The sequence below is a fragment of the Ictalurus furcatus genome, chromosome 3 (assembly GCF_023375685.1).
Source record: "Ictalurus furcatus strain D&B chromosome 3, Billie_1.0, whole genome shotgun sequence".
Classification (NCBI taxonomy): Eukaryota; Metazoa; Chordata; class Actinopteri; order Siluriformes; family Ictaluridae; genus Ictalurus; species Ictalurus furcatus.
In genome coordinates this window covers 26,791,461-26,808,230 of record NC_071257.1, presented here as the reverse complement: position 1 = coordinate 26,808,230, position 16,770 = coordinate 26,791,461, and the positions used below count along the sequence as shown (strand labels likewise).

The 16,770-nt window shown below is 37.1% G+C and overlaps 1 protein-coding gene across 1 annotated transcript in view; it reads left to right on the top strand.

Moving 5' to 3' along the window:
- tspan15 (tetraspanin 15) overlaps positions 1-16,770 on the top strand; it is a 46,258-nt gene that overhangs the window by 18,956 nt on the left and 10,532 nt on the right. The window contains exons 3-8 of the mRNA XM_053621439.1: positions 914-1,099; positions 2,833-2,907; positions 3,951-4,046; positions 11,494-11,607; positions 15,120-15,170; positions 15,495-15,611. Coding sequence (XP_053477414.1) covers positions 914-1,099; positions 2,833-2,907; positions 3,951-4,046; positions 11,494-11,607; positions 15,120-15,170; positions 15,495-15,611 — 639 coding nt within the window. The remainder of the gene's footprint in view (positions 1-913; positions 1,100-2,832; positions 2,908-3,950; positions 4,047-11,493; positions 11,608-15,119; positions 15,171-15,494; positions 15,612-16,770) is intronic.

Sequence of the window (16,770 nt, the reverse complement as noted above, 5' to 3'; positions counted from 1 at the left end):
GACAGGTGTAGACAATACTAAGTAACCATGTTTCTGATTTAAAAAAACAAACAAACAAACAAACAAAAAAAAACATCTGACCGGCAGAGATAGAGGTTCTCCAAAAAGGCCAAAGCAACCTACCAGCTGATTTCCTGCACATCTACAGCATAATTACTCTCACAATTGACGACTGACTTGTATATACATTATGAGCTGTGCTGTGTATGTGTTATGTTAATCACAGACACATAAGCATTTGCAACGGTCATAAAATGTTTCAAGGTATTCAATCCCAAAATCCTCCTCCAAAGCCAAATTGTGGGCATGGTCTCTTTCAGGATAACCCCACCCCCATGCAGAGGGCACTAGAGCTCACTGAATGGTTTGATGAGAATGAAAATTATGCAAATCATGTTCTATGGCCTTCACAGTTACCAGATTTCAACGCAGTTAAACATCTACGAGAGATTTTGGATCTATGTGTTTTACAGTGCACTCCAACACAATCACCAAAACACTAATTGGGGAAATATCCTTTGGAAAAGTGATGTTCATCCATCTGACTTGTAGAATCTATGCCGAGGAACATATAAGCTTGTCTGGTGGCTGGTTGTGGTCCAATACCTTACTAACACACTTTATTTTGGAGTCAGTTTCAATATCTATGTCATTATAAACATCATTTTTATTATAATGATTACTAAGATTTAGTAGTAGCATTATTTTCCTATGATGTCTTTGGTTCTAAGTTAGGTCTGTCCTTGTTAAGTGTGTTTCAAGAATAATAATAAATACATTTGGGGCAGAAAGAACTGCTTCATGTATGAAACTAAATCTATGAGGAACATTTTTCTCTTGTTTAGTTTACAGAACATCTTTGCAGTTTGCATTTACAGCAGAATGAATAACCCAGGTGATGTGTCTGTTTCAGCTGATCGGCAGCTTCATCTTGGCCATTGGCATTTATGCTGAGGTGGAGAGGCAGCGATATAAAACTCTGGAGGGGATCTTCCTTGCTCCAGCCATCATCCTCATCATACTAGGGGTTGTCATGTTTATCGTCTCCTTCATTGGTGTGTTGGCGGCGCTGCGAGACAACTTGACTCTCCTCAAAGTGGTGAGTTTGAACCTGACCGTCTCTGTCTCTTTTAGCCTTTTATAGCCAGTCTCGCCTTTTGATTCTGGAGAAATGCATGCAGAGGTCTTTAAGATCTAAAGTGGATTCACATTAGAGTCTTGACAGCGGTTCAATTTAAGAAGACCTGAAGAAGGATGGTTTGATGCAGATGGAGGATTTGAAGTGCAGCTGAAGCTAAAACTGTGGTTGAATAGGAAATGGGGTGGGGGTGGGTTTCCAGGTCAATGGAGTAATTGACATGTAATTGAAGAAGCTCAGTAATCATATCCATGTACTCACCAGGGTTCTGCTTTCACAATTCAGTTCATTTACAGGTGAAAGTAATCAGACCTTTGACTTTCAATTGCACATTTTTAATGGGTCAAGCCCCAGATATATTTGCATAGACTACATGTACAGCGAGACAAGCTTAGCAGTAAATGTCTGTTAAAAAGAGCTGGGGAAAAGTAATTTTAATATTTATAATATTTTTTATGATGGATAAAATTTTGCCTACATTTTACAAACAATCAATTCCAGGAACACAAATAATAATTATAGTATAATTAGTCATAATAATATAGTCAATATGTTAGTATCGTCTAATGAAGAATTCAAGTCTTCCAGAAGCAGGAACAGATAGAGAAATTATATATGAATACGAGATGAATTAAAATTTCATGCCTGACCCTAACGGTCAGTACGTTTACATGGACAACGATATTCCGATATTAACCCGATTAAAACAATACTCTGATTAAGAAACTAGCATGTAAACAGAAATTTTTGATTAACGTAATCCGACTAAAGTCATACTCGAAGTAAACACAAATCGAATTAAGACATGTGGAGTATTCCTATTTTAGCCGCATTATCAACGTGCATTACAGACATGTACACACCTTAATCACACTATTAATGTCGGGTGGCCGTTTTCACCGCATTTTGCGACAGGACATGTACACACACGGCAGTGCTCAACCGTTTGACGGCAAACAAGAGAGCACGGCTGCGTCTGAAACCGCATAATTAACTACTATATAGTAGGCGAAATACACGTCTATAGTAGGTGAAATACTTGGTTTCGGACAGCCCATCAGTCATCTATTTGCACGTATAGCATGACAAATAATTAACTGCACTTGAAGCTTTCGTAACATTAAAAATTAAATGCCCAAAAACTGTATATGGTACCATAACGAAGACCAACTGTATGAAGGGAACATCGGACTGCGTGGCGTGGGGACCTAATGACGTGTGCCGTTAATTGATCTATGCTCTATAACATGTAAAATGGGAACATGAAAGGAATATTCTAAAAGCAACTCATGTACACACCTTAATCAGAATATTGTCTTATTCAGAATAAAGTCAATAATTAGATTACTACTGTCCATGTAAACGTAGTCAGTGACAAATAAACTAACCAATCCTCATTATCCAACTCTCTCTTCATGCAACGCTGAACATACTCTCCTCTCACAGGGATACTTTCTTAAAGCTTTATTTTTCCATCATGTAGAGTGACAAACACCATCAGGGTACACTGTGCTTCAGGCCTAAAGAAAAAATTGAAGCCTGTGACCCTTGACAAGTCTGTCAATTTTTATTTCTTCTGGGTTTTTTGAGCAAACACAACAATAGCACAATTTATGTTTACTATTAAAACACCTCTTGTTCCTAAATGTAGATTATTGATTTTTGTGCTCACCTTCTTCTGTTCCTTATTGCAGTTCCTCTACACATTGGCAATCTGTCTGATTTTGGAGCTCACAGGTGGAATTGTGGCTCTGCTGTTCAGGAACCGAGTAGGTCTCAGTTTCTCACTTCCAGTGCAATAGGTTTGAAATGTGTTCAATGAGAGTGCCATCTTAGGATGAAGTAGTGTGTGACGGGTATGCTTTCCATGCTATGCTTTTTCTACTCCTATTAAAACTCAAATTAAAATCATAATGAAACACAATTTTTAGGGTTACTAATGTATCAGGAAGGAGTATTTCAGTGATTCTGGAGTTCAGTCACGTCGTCTATTAAGAAATGTGTTTCCAGTTACACAACTATCCGCTACGTGGCCATATGGAAAATGCAGTTATGCATTTTGTTCAACCACAAATTTCTACAAGTTGTGGTTTTATGTCAAACAATAAACACCCTCTCTAGGCTGCTAATAACAAGTCAGTCATTGCTACTGATGGTGGCACTTTTCATAAATTGATTGATAGACAGAGATTTGTATAGTTTTCAAAGTGCATAGCCACTGATGCACTACAGTATAGTGTGCTAGGTACATTAAAATACAAATCCTGTCATTAATAGGCTATAGACGTACAGACTATGCTGACCCTTTTTGGAAAATAGATTGGACATATGAACATTTATTTGATTGTTTTTAATTGTATTTTTTTATGGCCTTGCACATTGAGATTATGTTTGCATTTGCTGCAATCACCGTCGATATTCCTTCAAGAAACATGTCCTCATCTGTAGCAACAGTCAACCCCGCCTTTACATGTAGTTCAGAAATTCATTAGTAAAATGGAGCAAAAATCCATGTTAATGTAAGTCTTCAGTGTGACAAAATGTGAACAGAGTAAAGGATTTTGAATCATTTCTAAATTAAATTGTTTGGGTCATTTTTTTTTTATTTCAGAATTTAATGGCTTCTGAAGAAGATAATTGCCTTTACTTTAGCTTATATTTAAAGGCTGACATTCAGCTTTGAGAGCAGTAAAAAAAAAAAAAAATCATGCTTGTTTGTAATAGTAGAAGAGGTTGGACCGGAAATGTCAAAAATGTTTTTATTATCTCAGTGTAAAATTTAGTTAAATTGTATTTTGTTTTCCTATTTCAGACAATGAATCTTCTTAACAAAAATGTTCGTAAAGGCATGGTGAATTACTATGACGATCTAGACTTCAAAAACTTGATGGATTTTGTTCAAAAACAGGTAAGAACTTGCAGAGTCCAAATTTGACTCTGATTTTTAGTAGATTTATAATAGATTTTTTAGATTTCTTGCGTATAGTCTTTGTTTATTTTCCATATCCATGATAGCATGATTATTTCTAAGACAGTATCCGTGCTACTGAGTGTTCTAAAGAGGTCATTGTAAGAAAAAATTAAGATGTCGTCGAAGATCTCAAAGAAGAATAACTTTATTACGGCATGGCAGTGACAAAGTACATTAAGCACTTTTGGTTCGTTGGAGTCAAAGTGAACCCCGAACAATATCAGGACAGACATTTTATACTGTGTTTCAAACCAGGTTTTCTGTATGTAATGTAAATGAAGTTTCATTCTAAATGTAAATTACGGATAGCATTTGATGTGATCACTTTCCGTTCTCACAGTACTGATGTTGTTACAAATGACCCCAAATGATGAAGGATGATGATTGGATTATCGAGACAAATGTCTTTCTCAATGCTAATTATGGTCACGTAGCCCTTTGTTCAGGGAAGGATCTTGATGTCCCACTGCCGCTTCCATGCTATAACTGTGTGAATGTCACTTTAGGTGGTATTATACGCATATTGCTGAGTCCCAGATAAATTGTCCCTTTGATAATTCTGCCTTATTGGGGAACAAGCTTATCCTAACACAATTCGGGGTGGAATCTGCTGAGAGGCAGTCTGTAATTTCTTACATCATTATAGATTTCCCATCATCTGATAGCTAAAATAAAAACCCCACCTCTCAACAAGTTTTACCTTTAGCTCACCTGTCTGCAAAAATTTCTGAACAGTAATTGAGAGCTATTGATGTAACTGTAGAGTTAGTAAGGGATACAGTCACCTTGTCATATGGGAAGCAGTACCACTAGAGACCAAGATTTGACTGCAGGCTTTCATTACAGCCAACAGGAAGCACACTTGATTGGAAGAACACAGTTGATTGGTGACTAAGAGGAACTGATTAAACAAGGAAATCAGGTCCTGCTTTGTTGGAATGAAAGCCTGCAGTTCTTTGCAGATAAGATTGAAGACCACTGCTGTTCACCAGCTACAAAGTCATGATTACTCTGGCGTAGTTGTCTGCTAAGTATGAAAGCTGTTTAAATCAATACTCTAGTTCAGATGTTTCCAACCAGTTTTGACAGCTGAACCTCTTTATTGTTTTACATGTTTAACCTGACAAAGATATATAGTGGGGGAAGTAAGTATTGGATGTGACAACATTTTTTTTCAGTAAATATATTTCCAATGAGGCTGTTCACATGAAATTTTCACCAGACATCAATATTGACTCAAGAAATCCAGAAATATAAAGAATTCACAACATTAAAGTCCATAAATAAAGTTATGTGTAATAAAGTGGAATGACACAGGAAAAAAGTATTGAACACACTAAGGAAAAGCAGTTCTAGAAGGTAGGTAAGGCAATGAACCAGCTGAAATCTGTAAGTAATTATACCTATAAAAAGTATTTTTTTTATAAGCAAAGAGCTCTCCCAAGACCTTTGCAACCTTATTGTTGTGAAACATTGATGCAATCAGATACAGACATATTTCAAATCTTCTGAATCCTCCAGTAAGCACCATTGGGGCCAGTCACACAGAAGATCTCCTCGCAATATTTCTGACCAGTGAGTCAGAAGAATAGTCAGAAGAGTAGCCCAAGAGCCAAGGACCACTCGGAAAGAGCTCCAGAAACACTTGGAGGCAGCAGGTGCCATCGTCACAGAGAAAACAGTACGCGACGCACTCCACTGCTCATGCTCACCCCGCAAGACTCCATTACTAAAGAAAAGGCATGTCGAAGCTCATTTAAACTTTGCTACAACTCATTGATACAACTCCTATGAAATACTGGGAGAGTGTAGTCTGGTCAGACAAGAGCAAAATTGATCTTTTTGGCTGTTGTACTACACACCATGTTTGGAGAAGAAATGGCACTGCACATCACTCTAAAAACATTATACCAACAGTGAAGTTTGGAGGTGGAAGCATCATGGTGTGGGGCTGTGTTCATCGCATGGTACTGGCAGACTTCATATAATTGAAGGAGCGATGAATGGAGCCCTTTACTGGGAGATTATTGAGAAGAATCTGCTGCCATCCACCAGGATGATGAAGATGAGACGTGAGTGGACCTTCCAGCAGGACAAAGATCCAAAGCATACAGCAAAGGAAACTCTCAGTTAGATTCAGAGGAAAAAAAAATAAAGGTGTTAGAATGGCCCAGTCAATCATCTGAATTGAATCCAATTGAACAAGATTTAAAGACAATATGTTTATTGTTTATTGGGGGGGGTAATGAAAGATAAAGGTATACTTTTAAAATCAAATTTACTGTTCCATTACCATTTCTATCACAGCCTCTCAACCCCCCTCAAATGCCCCTGAGAAGCCTTCTCTATTAAATGAAATGAAATACTACCATTTAGTTAATCGACAATGTGCCACCTACTGTATATAAGCTGTCAATTAGCTAAACATATATTTGACACAGAGTAATCAGTATGAAGTATATTTTGTTTTTTATATATGAAATCAGTCACAATTTAATATGGCAATGTGAATTGTGCCAATCACTGCTGATATACGTTCATTATATCACTGCTGATGTACATTCATACCATCATCTCTAGCACCCAGGTCAAACCTGCTCTTTCTCTTAGCGAATGAATTCTCACAATTCCTTATTAAACATTCCTCTCAACTGGTTTGTGACTAGGATTTAAGAAGTAGTACGTTTCTGAAGGCAGCACAGTGCATTCATAAAATCCTGACAGATTTCTCAGTTCTTTGCATGCCAACAGCTTAAACTCCTTCACTTTGTCTGCTCACTGCCAAGTGCTCGAATCTGTATGCTCCAGCGTGGTTGTTGTAATTGCTGTGATCTTTTAGATGTTCACAATTTATGCAAAGATGGTATGCCTTGTTTGAATAAATAGAGATTTATTATTTCGGAATTTTACTGAAAAGGCAAGTAGTTGCCAATGGTTTATATAATCATTGCTTCTCAGGCTCATGTCTGACGCCTATCAACAGTCACATTATGCACATTTGTCCTTTTCAAAGGGCCTCAAAGTAAGCGTAAGCCTTTTGGCATTTCCACCTGTCTGAGATCCTTTCCAATACAACACCCACGGCTCAGTGGGTCATGCAGATTTTGTGGCTCATGCTGGGAGGTCCAAACCGGTCCACAGAGCACGGTTAAAATCTGCCCGCTCTGCGCTGGTCAGTGGTTCGCATCGTGTTACCTAGTGAGACTTTGAGTTGTTTGGCTTCCCATACCATTACTCACCTGTTTTTAAATTCCTGCCAAGATAGTAAATGTCAGTCCTCTCTGGGCATCACGTGGTCTTCACCTCTTGACCTCAGTTTACAAGTATGTAACTGTGGTAGCAGTTAATGGCAGTCTGTAATCTGTCAGAGCTTTTGGAATCTGTCAGAGAAGCTCTGTATTTTCTGCAAATGTTGGAAGTTATTTAATTACAAAACACATTATAGCTTTGTCACATCCATCTTATTATATTAAGTAGGTCTGGGCCATATGACTGTATAATAATGTCATAGTGATAAATTATGGCACAGTACAGTTGTCACAAAGGGTATCGCAGGTATCATCAGTACTTATAACACTGTCTTACTCACAGATAGCTGATTGCATATTAAAATATTTTTGTTAAATATTCAAGTATTGTAGATTATGAGTATCTTTTGAGTATAGTTTTTTTTAATAGGATTTGCATGCAGCACTAGCATTTTGACGGCACTCTGTCAGCAAACCTAAATATTGGGATATAATATTTTCGCCACAGCACTAATGAAATCTCAAAACTGATTGGTCAGAAGGTGTTGATTTAGTTTTCTAAAACAGTAGCTCTTAGAGTAGTTCCAGCTGCAAGGCAAATCTAATATTTTATTGTTTCTATAGTAACAACTCAGTCTCTGGAATTATTTATATGGTATTTTCTGAGGAGATGTTTATTTAGCATTATTGGAACGAGTCTCCAGTGTCACCACTTAGTAACAGTCAAAGGTTAAGCTGTTCCTAAAAGTTTTCAGACACAGGAAAGTCTTCAGGACAGATGACTTTGTGCTTTGCAGTTTCTCTGTAACATGAGTAACTGTTTTTTTTTTTTGTTGTTGTTGTTTTTGGGCTGATTAACTTGAGGCGAGAGAGAAAAAGAGAGGCCTGTGAAGGACTGTTTATAGCTGATATAACATCAATGATAACAGGGACTAACCTCTTTGGCAGACATGCCAAAACATATAACTATAAACAGATTAAAGAATGACATTGTTTAATAAATAAAATAATTGTTAATGTTGGTAAATTGCTGTGGTATAAAAGAAATAAAATCTTTGGGGTGTGGCATTCTGGAAAATAATCAACGATATGGTTGACGTGGTCCAATGCAAGGCTACTGTTACCTCCCCACAGTTGATGGTTTTCCAAGCCAGCATGTCCTGAAGCATGTCATCATCAGCTGCTGATGATGATAGTTGCAGTTGCAGTAGTAGTAGTTGCAGTAATGGTAGTGGTTGCAGGTGTTGTTGTTGCAGTAGAAGTTGGTGTTGTTGTAGTAGTTGTTTTTGTAATAGTTGCAGTTGTTTTGCAGTAGTTGTTGTTGTTGTTGTTGCAGTAGTAGTTGTTGCAGTAGTAGTAGTTGTTGTTGTTGCAGTAATAGTGTTGTCGTTGCAGTAGTGTTGTTGCAGTAGAAGTTGGTGGTGTTGTAGTAGTTGTTTTTGTAATAGTTGCAGTTGTTTTGCAGTAGTTGTTGTTGTTGTTGCAGTAGTAGTTGTTGCAGTAGTAGTTGTTGTTGCAGTAGTAGTAGTTGTTGTTGTTGCAGTAATAGTGTTGTCGTTGCAGTAGTGTTGTTGCAGTAGAAGTTGGTGGTGTTGTAGTAGTTGTTTTTGTAATAGTTGCAGTTGTTGCAGTAGTAGTGTTGTTGCAGTAGTAGTTGTTGTTGCAGTAGTGTTGTTGCAGTAGAAGTTGGTGTTGCAGTAGTTGTTTTTCTAATAGTTGCAGTTGGTTGCAGTAGTAGTAGTTGCAGTAGTAGTTGGTGTTGTTGCAGTAGTTGTTGGTGTTGTAGTAGTTGTTGGTGTTGTTGCAGTAGTTGTTTTTGTAGTAGTTGTTGTTGTTGTAGTAGCAGTAGTTGGTGCTGTTGCAGTAGTTGTTTTTGTAGTTGTTGCAGTAGTAGTAGTTGTTGCTGATGTTGTAGTAGTAGTAGTTGTTGTTGCAGTAGTAGTTGTAGAAGTTGCAGTTGTTGTTGTAGTTGCTGTTGTTGCAGTAATAGTAGTTGCAGTTGTTGCAGTAGTAGTTGTAGTAGTTGCAGTTGTTGTTGTAGTAGTAGTAGTAGTAGTTGTTGCAGTTGTAGTAGTTGCCGTAGTAGTAGTACTTCTGTAGTATTATTAATATTCGTATTAGTAGTACTGCTGCTGTTCATTTTTATTCATTCATCAACTATGTGCCACAGCAGAGACTTTGTGTTAAGTTGGACAGGATCTAGTGACTGCTTAAATAATTGCCTCAGAATATATTCTGTTCAGATCAGATGAGGGACTGGCATATGAATTGCGATGTGCTAGGGAATTGTGATGTCTAGGGAATGAGAAAGAGAACTAATATTTATTCATTTATTTCCTCCTGAAAACTTTGGCTCAATAAATGAATACAAATCAGCATAGATAATTCATTTTACTTTCCATACATCATGTCTTGTTGACCCAGGTTCATTTCACTCAGACAATCTTACCAGTTACTCATTATAATTAAGTGTTGTGCTGTTTGATGTGTTCTGGCAGTATAATAATCCTGCAGCACCTAACACTGGAGCATAGCATCACAGTAGCACCCTCAAAGTTTCTTAATATTTTTCATCAAAAATATAAGCATGTGAAAAATTAAGTATGCCCCATGGAAATTGTTGGGTGTTTTGTTTTGTTTTGTTTTTGCATATTTGGACAAGCAAACATTTGATCATCTTTGAAACAGTGGATATTAATGAAGTTGATATACTTTGAAAAAGCTAATTTTCCTTGTGGTTTTGTTTATTATTTATTCAACAGAAATATCAATAGATGCGATGTTCTTCTGTGGAAAAAAATAATTACACCCTTGACCTTGGAAGCTAGTATTGCCCCCTTTAGCAGAAATAACTTCTTGTAGGCATTTTGCACAATCGTCCACCAGTCTTTGACATCAGCTTGCTGGAATTTTTGACCACTCTTCCATGCAATATTCTTTCAGTTGCAAGATGTTTTAGGGTTTTCCTGCATGTACTGCCCGTTTCAAATCCCCCACGACATTTCAATGGGATTCAAATCCAGGCTTTGACTAGGCCATTCCATAACCCTCCATTTCTTCTTTTTGAACCATTCCTTGGTGGGTTTTCTAGTGTGCTTAGGATCATTATCCTGTTGAAAGGTCCAACTTCAGTTCAACTTTGGGACAGATGTCCTCACACTATCTTCAAGCACTCATTGATATGATGCAGAATTCATAGCTGAATCAATGAATGCAAGCTGTCCAGTCCCTGGGGCAGCGAAGCAACCCCAAACCATAACATTTCCACCACCATGCTTCACAGTTGGCATGAGGTGCTTCGCCTGAAAAGCTGTCTTTGGTCTGCGCCAAACATGTCTGCTGTTACTGTGGCCAAACAACTCTATCCGTGATCATTCCAAAAAGCCTGGTCTTAAACTGTAGACTTGCAAAGGCAAAAATTTCTTGGCACGCCTCACATGCAGGTCATTTTTATGCAATCTCTTTCTGATTGTAGAAGCAGGCACTTTGACACCAACATTTGCAAGACTTACTAGCAGATCCTTTGATGAAATTTTGGGGTTCTTGGAGACTTCTTTTTGCATCAGATGATTTGCTCTTGGGCTGAATTTGCTGAGACAGCCAGTCGTGGACAAATTGGCAGTCATTTGAAATCTGTGCCATTTGTAGATAATTTTCCTTACAGTGGAATGATGTATTTAAAATAATTTGTAGATCTTTTTAAATCTCCCTTGCAAGACTCTGGCATCCACAACCTTTTTTCTGAAGACCTTACAGAACTCTTTAGATCTTGGCATCACACCACACACCTCAATAACAAAGGGAACACCAGACATTAGATACGAGAGATGTATAATTAAGACAAGTTCCACCTGCACTCCCTAAGCAGGTTCTAATCACTGGCACCCAATCGTAAGCAAACGATTCTAATTTTATGGATTTTAAGGTGTGTTAAATGTAGGGGTGTACTTACTTTTCCATTTGACTGATTTGTTTTTTGTTAATCTACATTGTGAAAATTACTACAAAATGTTTGCTTGTCCAAATATGTCAAAAAAGCCTTTTCCATGGGGTGTACTTATTTTTAATGTGTCCTTTCTCAGGTTTTAATCTGATGTATTTATATATGATGACAAATGTGATTTTATTTTACCTAGTTCAAATGCTGTGGTGGGATGGAGTACAGCGACTGGGCAGTGAACATGTACCACAACTGTTCATCCCCAGGACCTCTGGCCTGCGGAGTGCCTTATACATGCTGTGATAGCAAGGTTTGTCTCTTTCACTATCCACACTTGATAGTGTATTAAAGATTTCAATCTTTTATTTATCTTTGCATGTCCACTGTCCTCTACACCTCTGGTGCTTGAACTGGTGTCTTGGTGACCCTCAGGGGTTCGTGAAGCATAGCTCATAGGTCCAGATTGTGCTACTGTGATGGAAATCACAAGCCACCATTTTCACAGCTATTGTATTTATCATTGAGTTCTCAGCCTGTTTAACTTTCGCCTATGTCCCCATTGGAATGTAGTGGATTAAGTAAGTAAAGTAAGTAAGCTTATTTAACTGGCTGCTTGAATCTTTTTGCGTTCTATTTTATCTGTTTCATTTATTGGTCTGGCTTCTTGCTTAGTTTTCAGTCTCTCATTGTAAGTAAGGGCAGCAGTGTCTGCCATATTGCCCTCAAAGCAGCTAAGCTAGCTAAATTTAATTGAAAAGAGTAGTCACTAACTTAACATAATTTTAAAGGGAACTTTAGACTTAGAATTTATTTATAATATTTTGGACAAGCGAAGAGAGCACTGTCTCTAACTAATGCTGAGATTTTTTGTTTTTTTTTGTTCACAACCCACTCGCCCACACTCCTATTGACCCCCAGATGCACGGCGTCTGTATTAAAAGCCTGTTGTCCAATAAGTGTTGATCTTTCCTTCCATTAAAACGCAGTGTACTTGAAATTGCCATGGAAGCCCATAGAAGCAGTGCGACATGGGAAAGGGTCTGTAGCTGAAAACTTTACAAGAGCTTCAGAATTTCCAAGTGCAACACTGTTAGTCACAAAATAACTTCCTTTTTTGGTGCTGCTTTAGAGACAAACATAAATGTTTTTGCTGCCAGCCTTAAGCAGTTTTCCCTCAAGATAAAGATCTTTACTCTCATTTGAACTATTAACACAATTTGAGTTACTTTTTAACGAATGTAATAATAACTGACCCTGAGCTAATGGAGAGTTTACAGCATCACTGTGGTAAGGCACAAATTGGATGTTTGGATGATTTAGCCCTTAGGGTTTGCTGGTTTCCTCACTTTAATATACCTTAGAAAAATTGTGGGGTTTTTTTGTTTTGTTTTTTTAACTGATTTGAGTCTCTTAAGTCTTTTACTTGGCTTTGCTTTCTGTTTGTGAACAGCATGTTTGATTTTTGAAATTTCCTTCCCCTTCAGTCATGTAAATTGACTTCCAATTCCAGTTGTTTTCTTTCCTCTGTTCAGTTGTTTCCCCAGATGGACTTTATTATATATTGCATTTCAATACATGCTTTATGTTCACTTTATCTGTCAGCACTGTTGTACCTGTTGCATGGTTATGTAACTCCAGCCTGATCTAAAACATAGTTTCCATCCTTTAGCTTTACCTGTTATTATTCTGCCTGTTTTTCCTACAAAATGTCATCTTCAGTGAAATATATATATATATATATATATATATATATATATATATATATATATACACACACACGCACACACTACAGAACATTACTAATATGTCAGTGTATGTATATTTTACTTATTTTAAATGCTATATTTCTACATACTGTATATTCTATAATTGCATACATTGTGTATATACTGTATGTCAAGTATAATTTCAACCAATATATTTTAAATACTGTATTGCTAAATACATTATATGGCCAAAAGTATGTGTACACCTGACCATCATACCTGTGCTTTTTAAACATCAAATTCCAGATTTAGTCCCCTTTTGCTCTTCTGCAAAGCCTTTCCACTAGATTTTGGAGTGTGTCTATGGGGATTTGTGCTCATTCAGCCACAAGAGCGTTACTGAGGTCAGGCACTGATGTCAGGTGAGGAGGCCTGGCATGCAGTCAGCATTTCAGTTTATCCCAAAGGTCTTCAGTGGTGTTGTGGTTAGGGCTCTGTTCAGGTAACTCAAGTTCTTCCACTCAAACCTTGGTAGACCATGTCTTCATGGAGCTCGCTTTGTGGACATATTCATTGTCATGCTGGACCATGTTTGGGCCTTTTAGTTCCAGTGAAGGGAAATTGAAATGCTACAGCATACTAAGACATCCTGTACAATTGTGTGCTTCCAACTTTGTGGCAACAGTTTGGGGAGGACCCACATTTGGGTGTGATGGTCAGGTGTCCACAAACTTTTGGCCATATAGTGTATTTATACACTCAGCAGCCACTTTAAGAGTAACACCTGCTCATTCATGCAACTACATCAAACATCAGAATGTGGGGAAAAACAAAAAACATCCAATGAGCGGCAGTTCTGCAGGTGGAAATGGCTTGTTGATGAGCAAGATCAAAGTAGAATGGCCAGACTGAGATACTTTTCTGCTCACCATGCTTGAAAAGATTGGTTATTTGAGTTAGGGAACCAGTCTGGCCATTTTCCTCTGAGCTCTCTCATCAGCAAGGTAATTAACCAAATCCATGTCTTTGAACCAAATCCTTGTTTCCCACTCCAAGTATATATACCAACACTCAACCGAAGAAATCTAATCTAGTCTCTAATCAAATATTTATAATGTCAAAATATCAGGAATTATATGATAAATGAAATTTAGTGAAAATGAAATCAGAGTTTATAGTAATGTATTTGAAAGGGTGCCAGCTGTATGACTGGAAAATGCTGTTTAGCAGAACATCTCTGGGAACTCTCTAAAGAGCACTGTGGGAGATCAGCAAGAAATGATCCACAACTGTAAATGGTAAATGGCGCACTTATGTAGCGCTTTTATCCAAAGCGCTTTACACTGTGTCTCATTCACCCATTCTCACACACCAATGGTAGCAGTGCTGCCATGCAAGGCGCTAACCTGCCATCGGGAGCAATTTGGGGTTCAGTGTTTTGCCCAAGGACACTTCAGCATGTGGAGTCATGTGGGCTGGGAATCGAACCGCCAACCCTAAGATTAGTGGACAACCCGCTCTACCACCTGAGCCACAGCTGCCTTACCAGTTACCCTTAACATTTATGTGCAAGTATTTCTATAACCGTGTTGGATGGACAGTGAAATAATTGCACAGAGGCTTGGTGCTTCATTTGCTAATCAAACTTCTGTACATAGTTGAAGGAACAGTACCAGATTTTCTTCCTGGTCGTTAATTTGTACACATTATTTCTTCTCGTTTTACCTTTGTAGCACTCTATATCTCCTGAATGTTTATTGTAGTAAAAGAGTTTATGCTGAAATGTGGAAATCCTTGAAAAGCCCAATAATGTAAAATGAAATGAGTAAAATATGTGCGTTTCATCATGAGAGAAGTTTTAAGAATGTACTACTGTCTTAATATAAGGGATAATATTAGGGTATAAACAGATAAAGAACAGATATACTGTAAAACAGATATAAAAAAAACCCCCCCAAAAACAGTGAACAGAAGATAGAGCCAAATGGTTTTCACCAGCGTTAATGCAGTATATTATCAGTAATGCTTAAAAGGACAGTTTTAATGTTATGATGCAGCTTTTTCTTGTTTTGTCATGTCTCTGTTGATGTTAATGTGCATTTAATTTGTTTTTCAGCTAAATGAAGTTACAAATACGTTGTGTGGGTACAAAGCCCTAGAAAAACAGGTAAGTTTGATTACTCACAATGATACTGACTCACAATTACCCATCTCTCTCACAGACAAACGGAAAACACAGCGCAGGGTTTTAATTCTTTTTGTATTGACAGATACAACCAAATAATAAAATTAATAGATTCAGCTGTTGAATGTGAAAGCTTAACTAGTTTACATTTATGCCGTTTTAATAGGCTCATATGCTTCTGGCACTTAATGGGTTTAAGTGTTTAATTATTGAGTTTATTGCAAAAAAAACCCCAATAAAATAATGAATGTGATTTATAGCTGTTTGAAATGGTAAAATATTTTCTTTCTGTTTGGGAACCATCAGAGATTAGACCTCATAGGCACCATATATGTGCGAGGATGCACTGATGCTGTCTTTCTCTGGCTAATGGATAACTACAAGGTTATGGCTGGACTCCTACTTGGTATTTTACTTCCTCAGGTAAGAGTTATACTTATCAATACTTAGCAAATGAATGTAACAATAAAAATAATAATATTCTATTAAAAAATAATATATCATATCAAAATAAGAATACTCCCATATTCTCTAATTTTATGAAGTCATATTTGCCAATTCATTCTTCATCTTCTTCATCTTCATCTTCATCTTCATGCTCAACACAAAAAAGTCCAGAATTGAACATGGACCATAGACATGTTCTGTTTATTTGAATACATTACAAACTAACGAAGAAGTCTTACAAACTAACCAAAAATCCTGAAAACTAGCATCATGGTTAAAAGAAAATGTTGTGCAGTCAAGGCAGGATAGAAAACTACTAACTCTAACTCTACTACTCTGTCCTGTCTGTCTCATGAATAAATTGAACTAACCTGACTTCTGACAGATGAAACCAGTTGAAGTTTTCTGGACTTCATTAAACATATAATGAAGAAAAAGAACCGCATCCTGCTTCAGGAAACCATACATACAAAAAGGCACCAAAAAAAGAAGCCACACTTAGGAATTTAAATTTGAAAAAATTAGAATTTAAATCCTGTGCAATTGCAAACAAAATGGCAATAAATTCAATAAACTCTTGTCTTTCCTGAGTTGAAAGAGGAATTCTCATGCAGGAAATCAGGACAGTCAGAGGTCAGTACAAATCCATAAACAAATGTTCTGTTCTGCAAAACCGGAAGATCAGTTAATAATCAGTGGCTAGAGAGATACTTTATGGTAGCTCAGTGGTTAAAGTTTTGACCTGAAGGATGTGAGTTCAGTATAGCCTCTTGCATAGGCAGATATGAATCTCTCTCATGTTTTTCCAAATGACGGTTATCTTTCACAGTAATGAAAGCATTGTAAGTATTTAGAAGTGTTTATAATGATTTCCTTTCATTTGTGATTTCTGTGCATGTTTCTGAAACTTGTCCTCGTTTGGTAAAAGCCTAGTACAGGTGTAAATAACATTAAAATTATATGTCTTTATTTAAAATGATGTTAGGATTAAAAGCTGTTGAAAATATTGTAGTAATACAAGCATAATATATTCAATTTGGAACGAATTAGGTAATGGGTTCCAAGGTTTATCAAAATAGTTTTTTGACTCTCACACAAACATAAATGTGCTGTTTAGATTTCTCTGTACATTTTC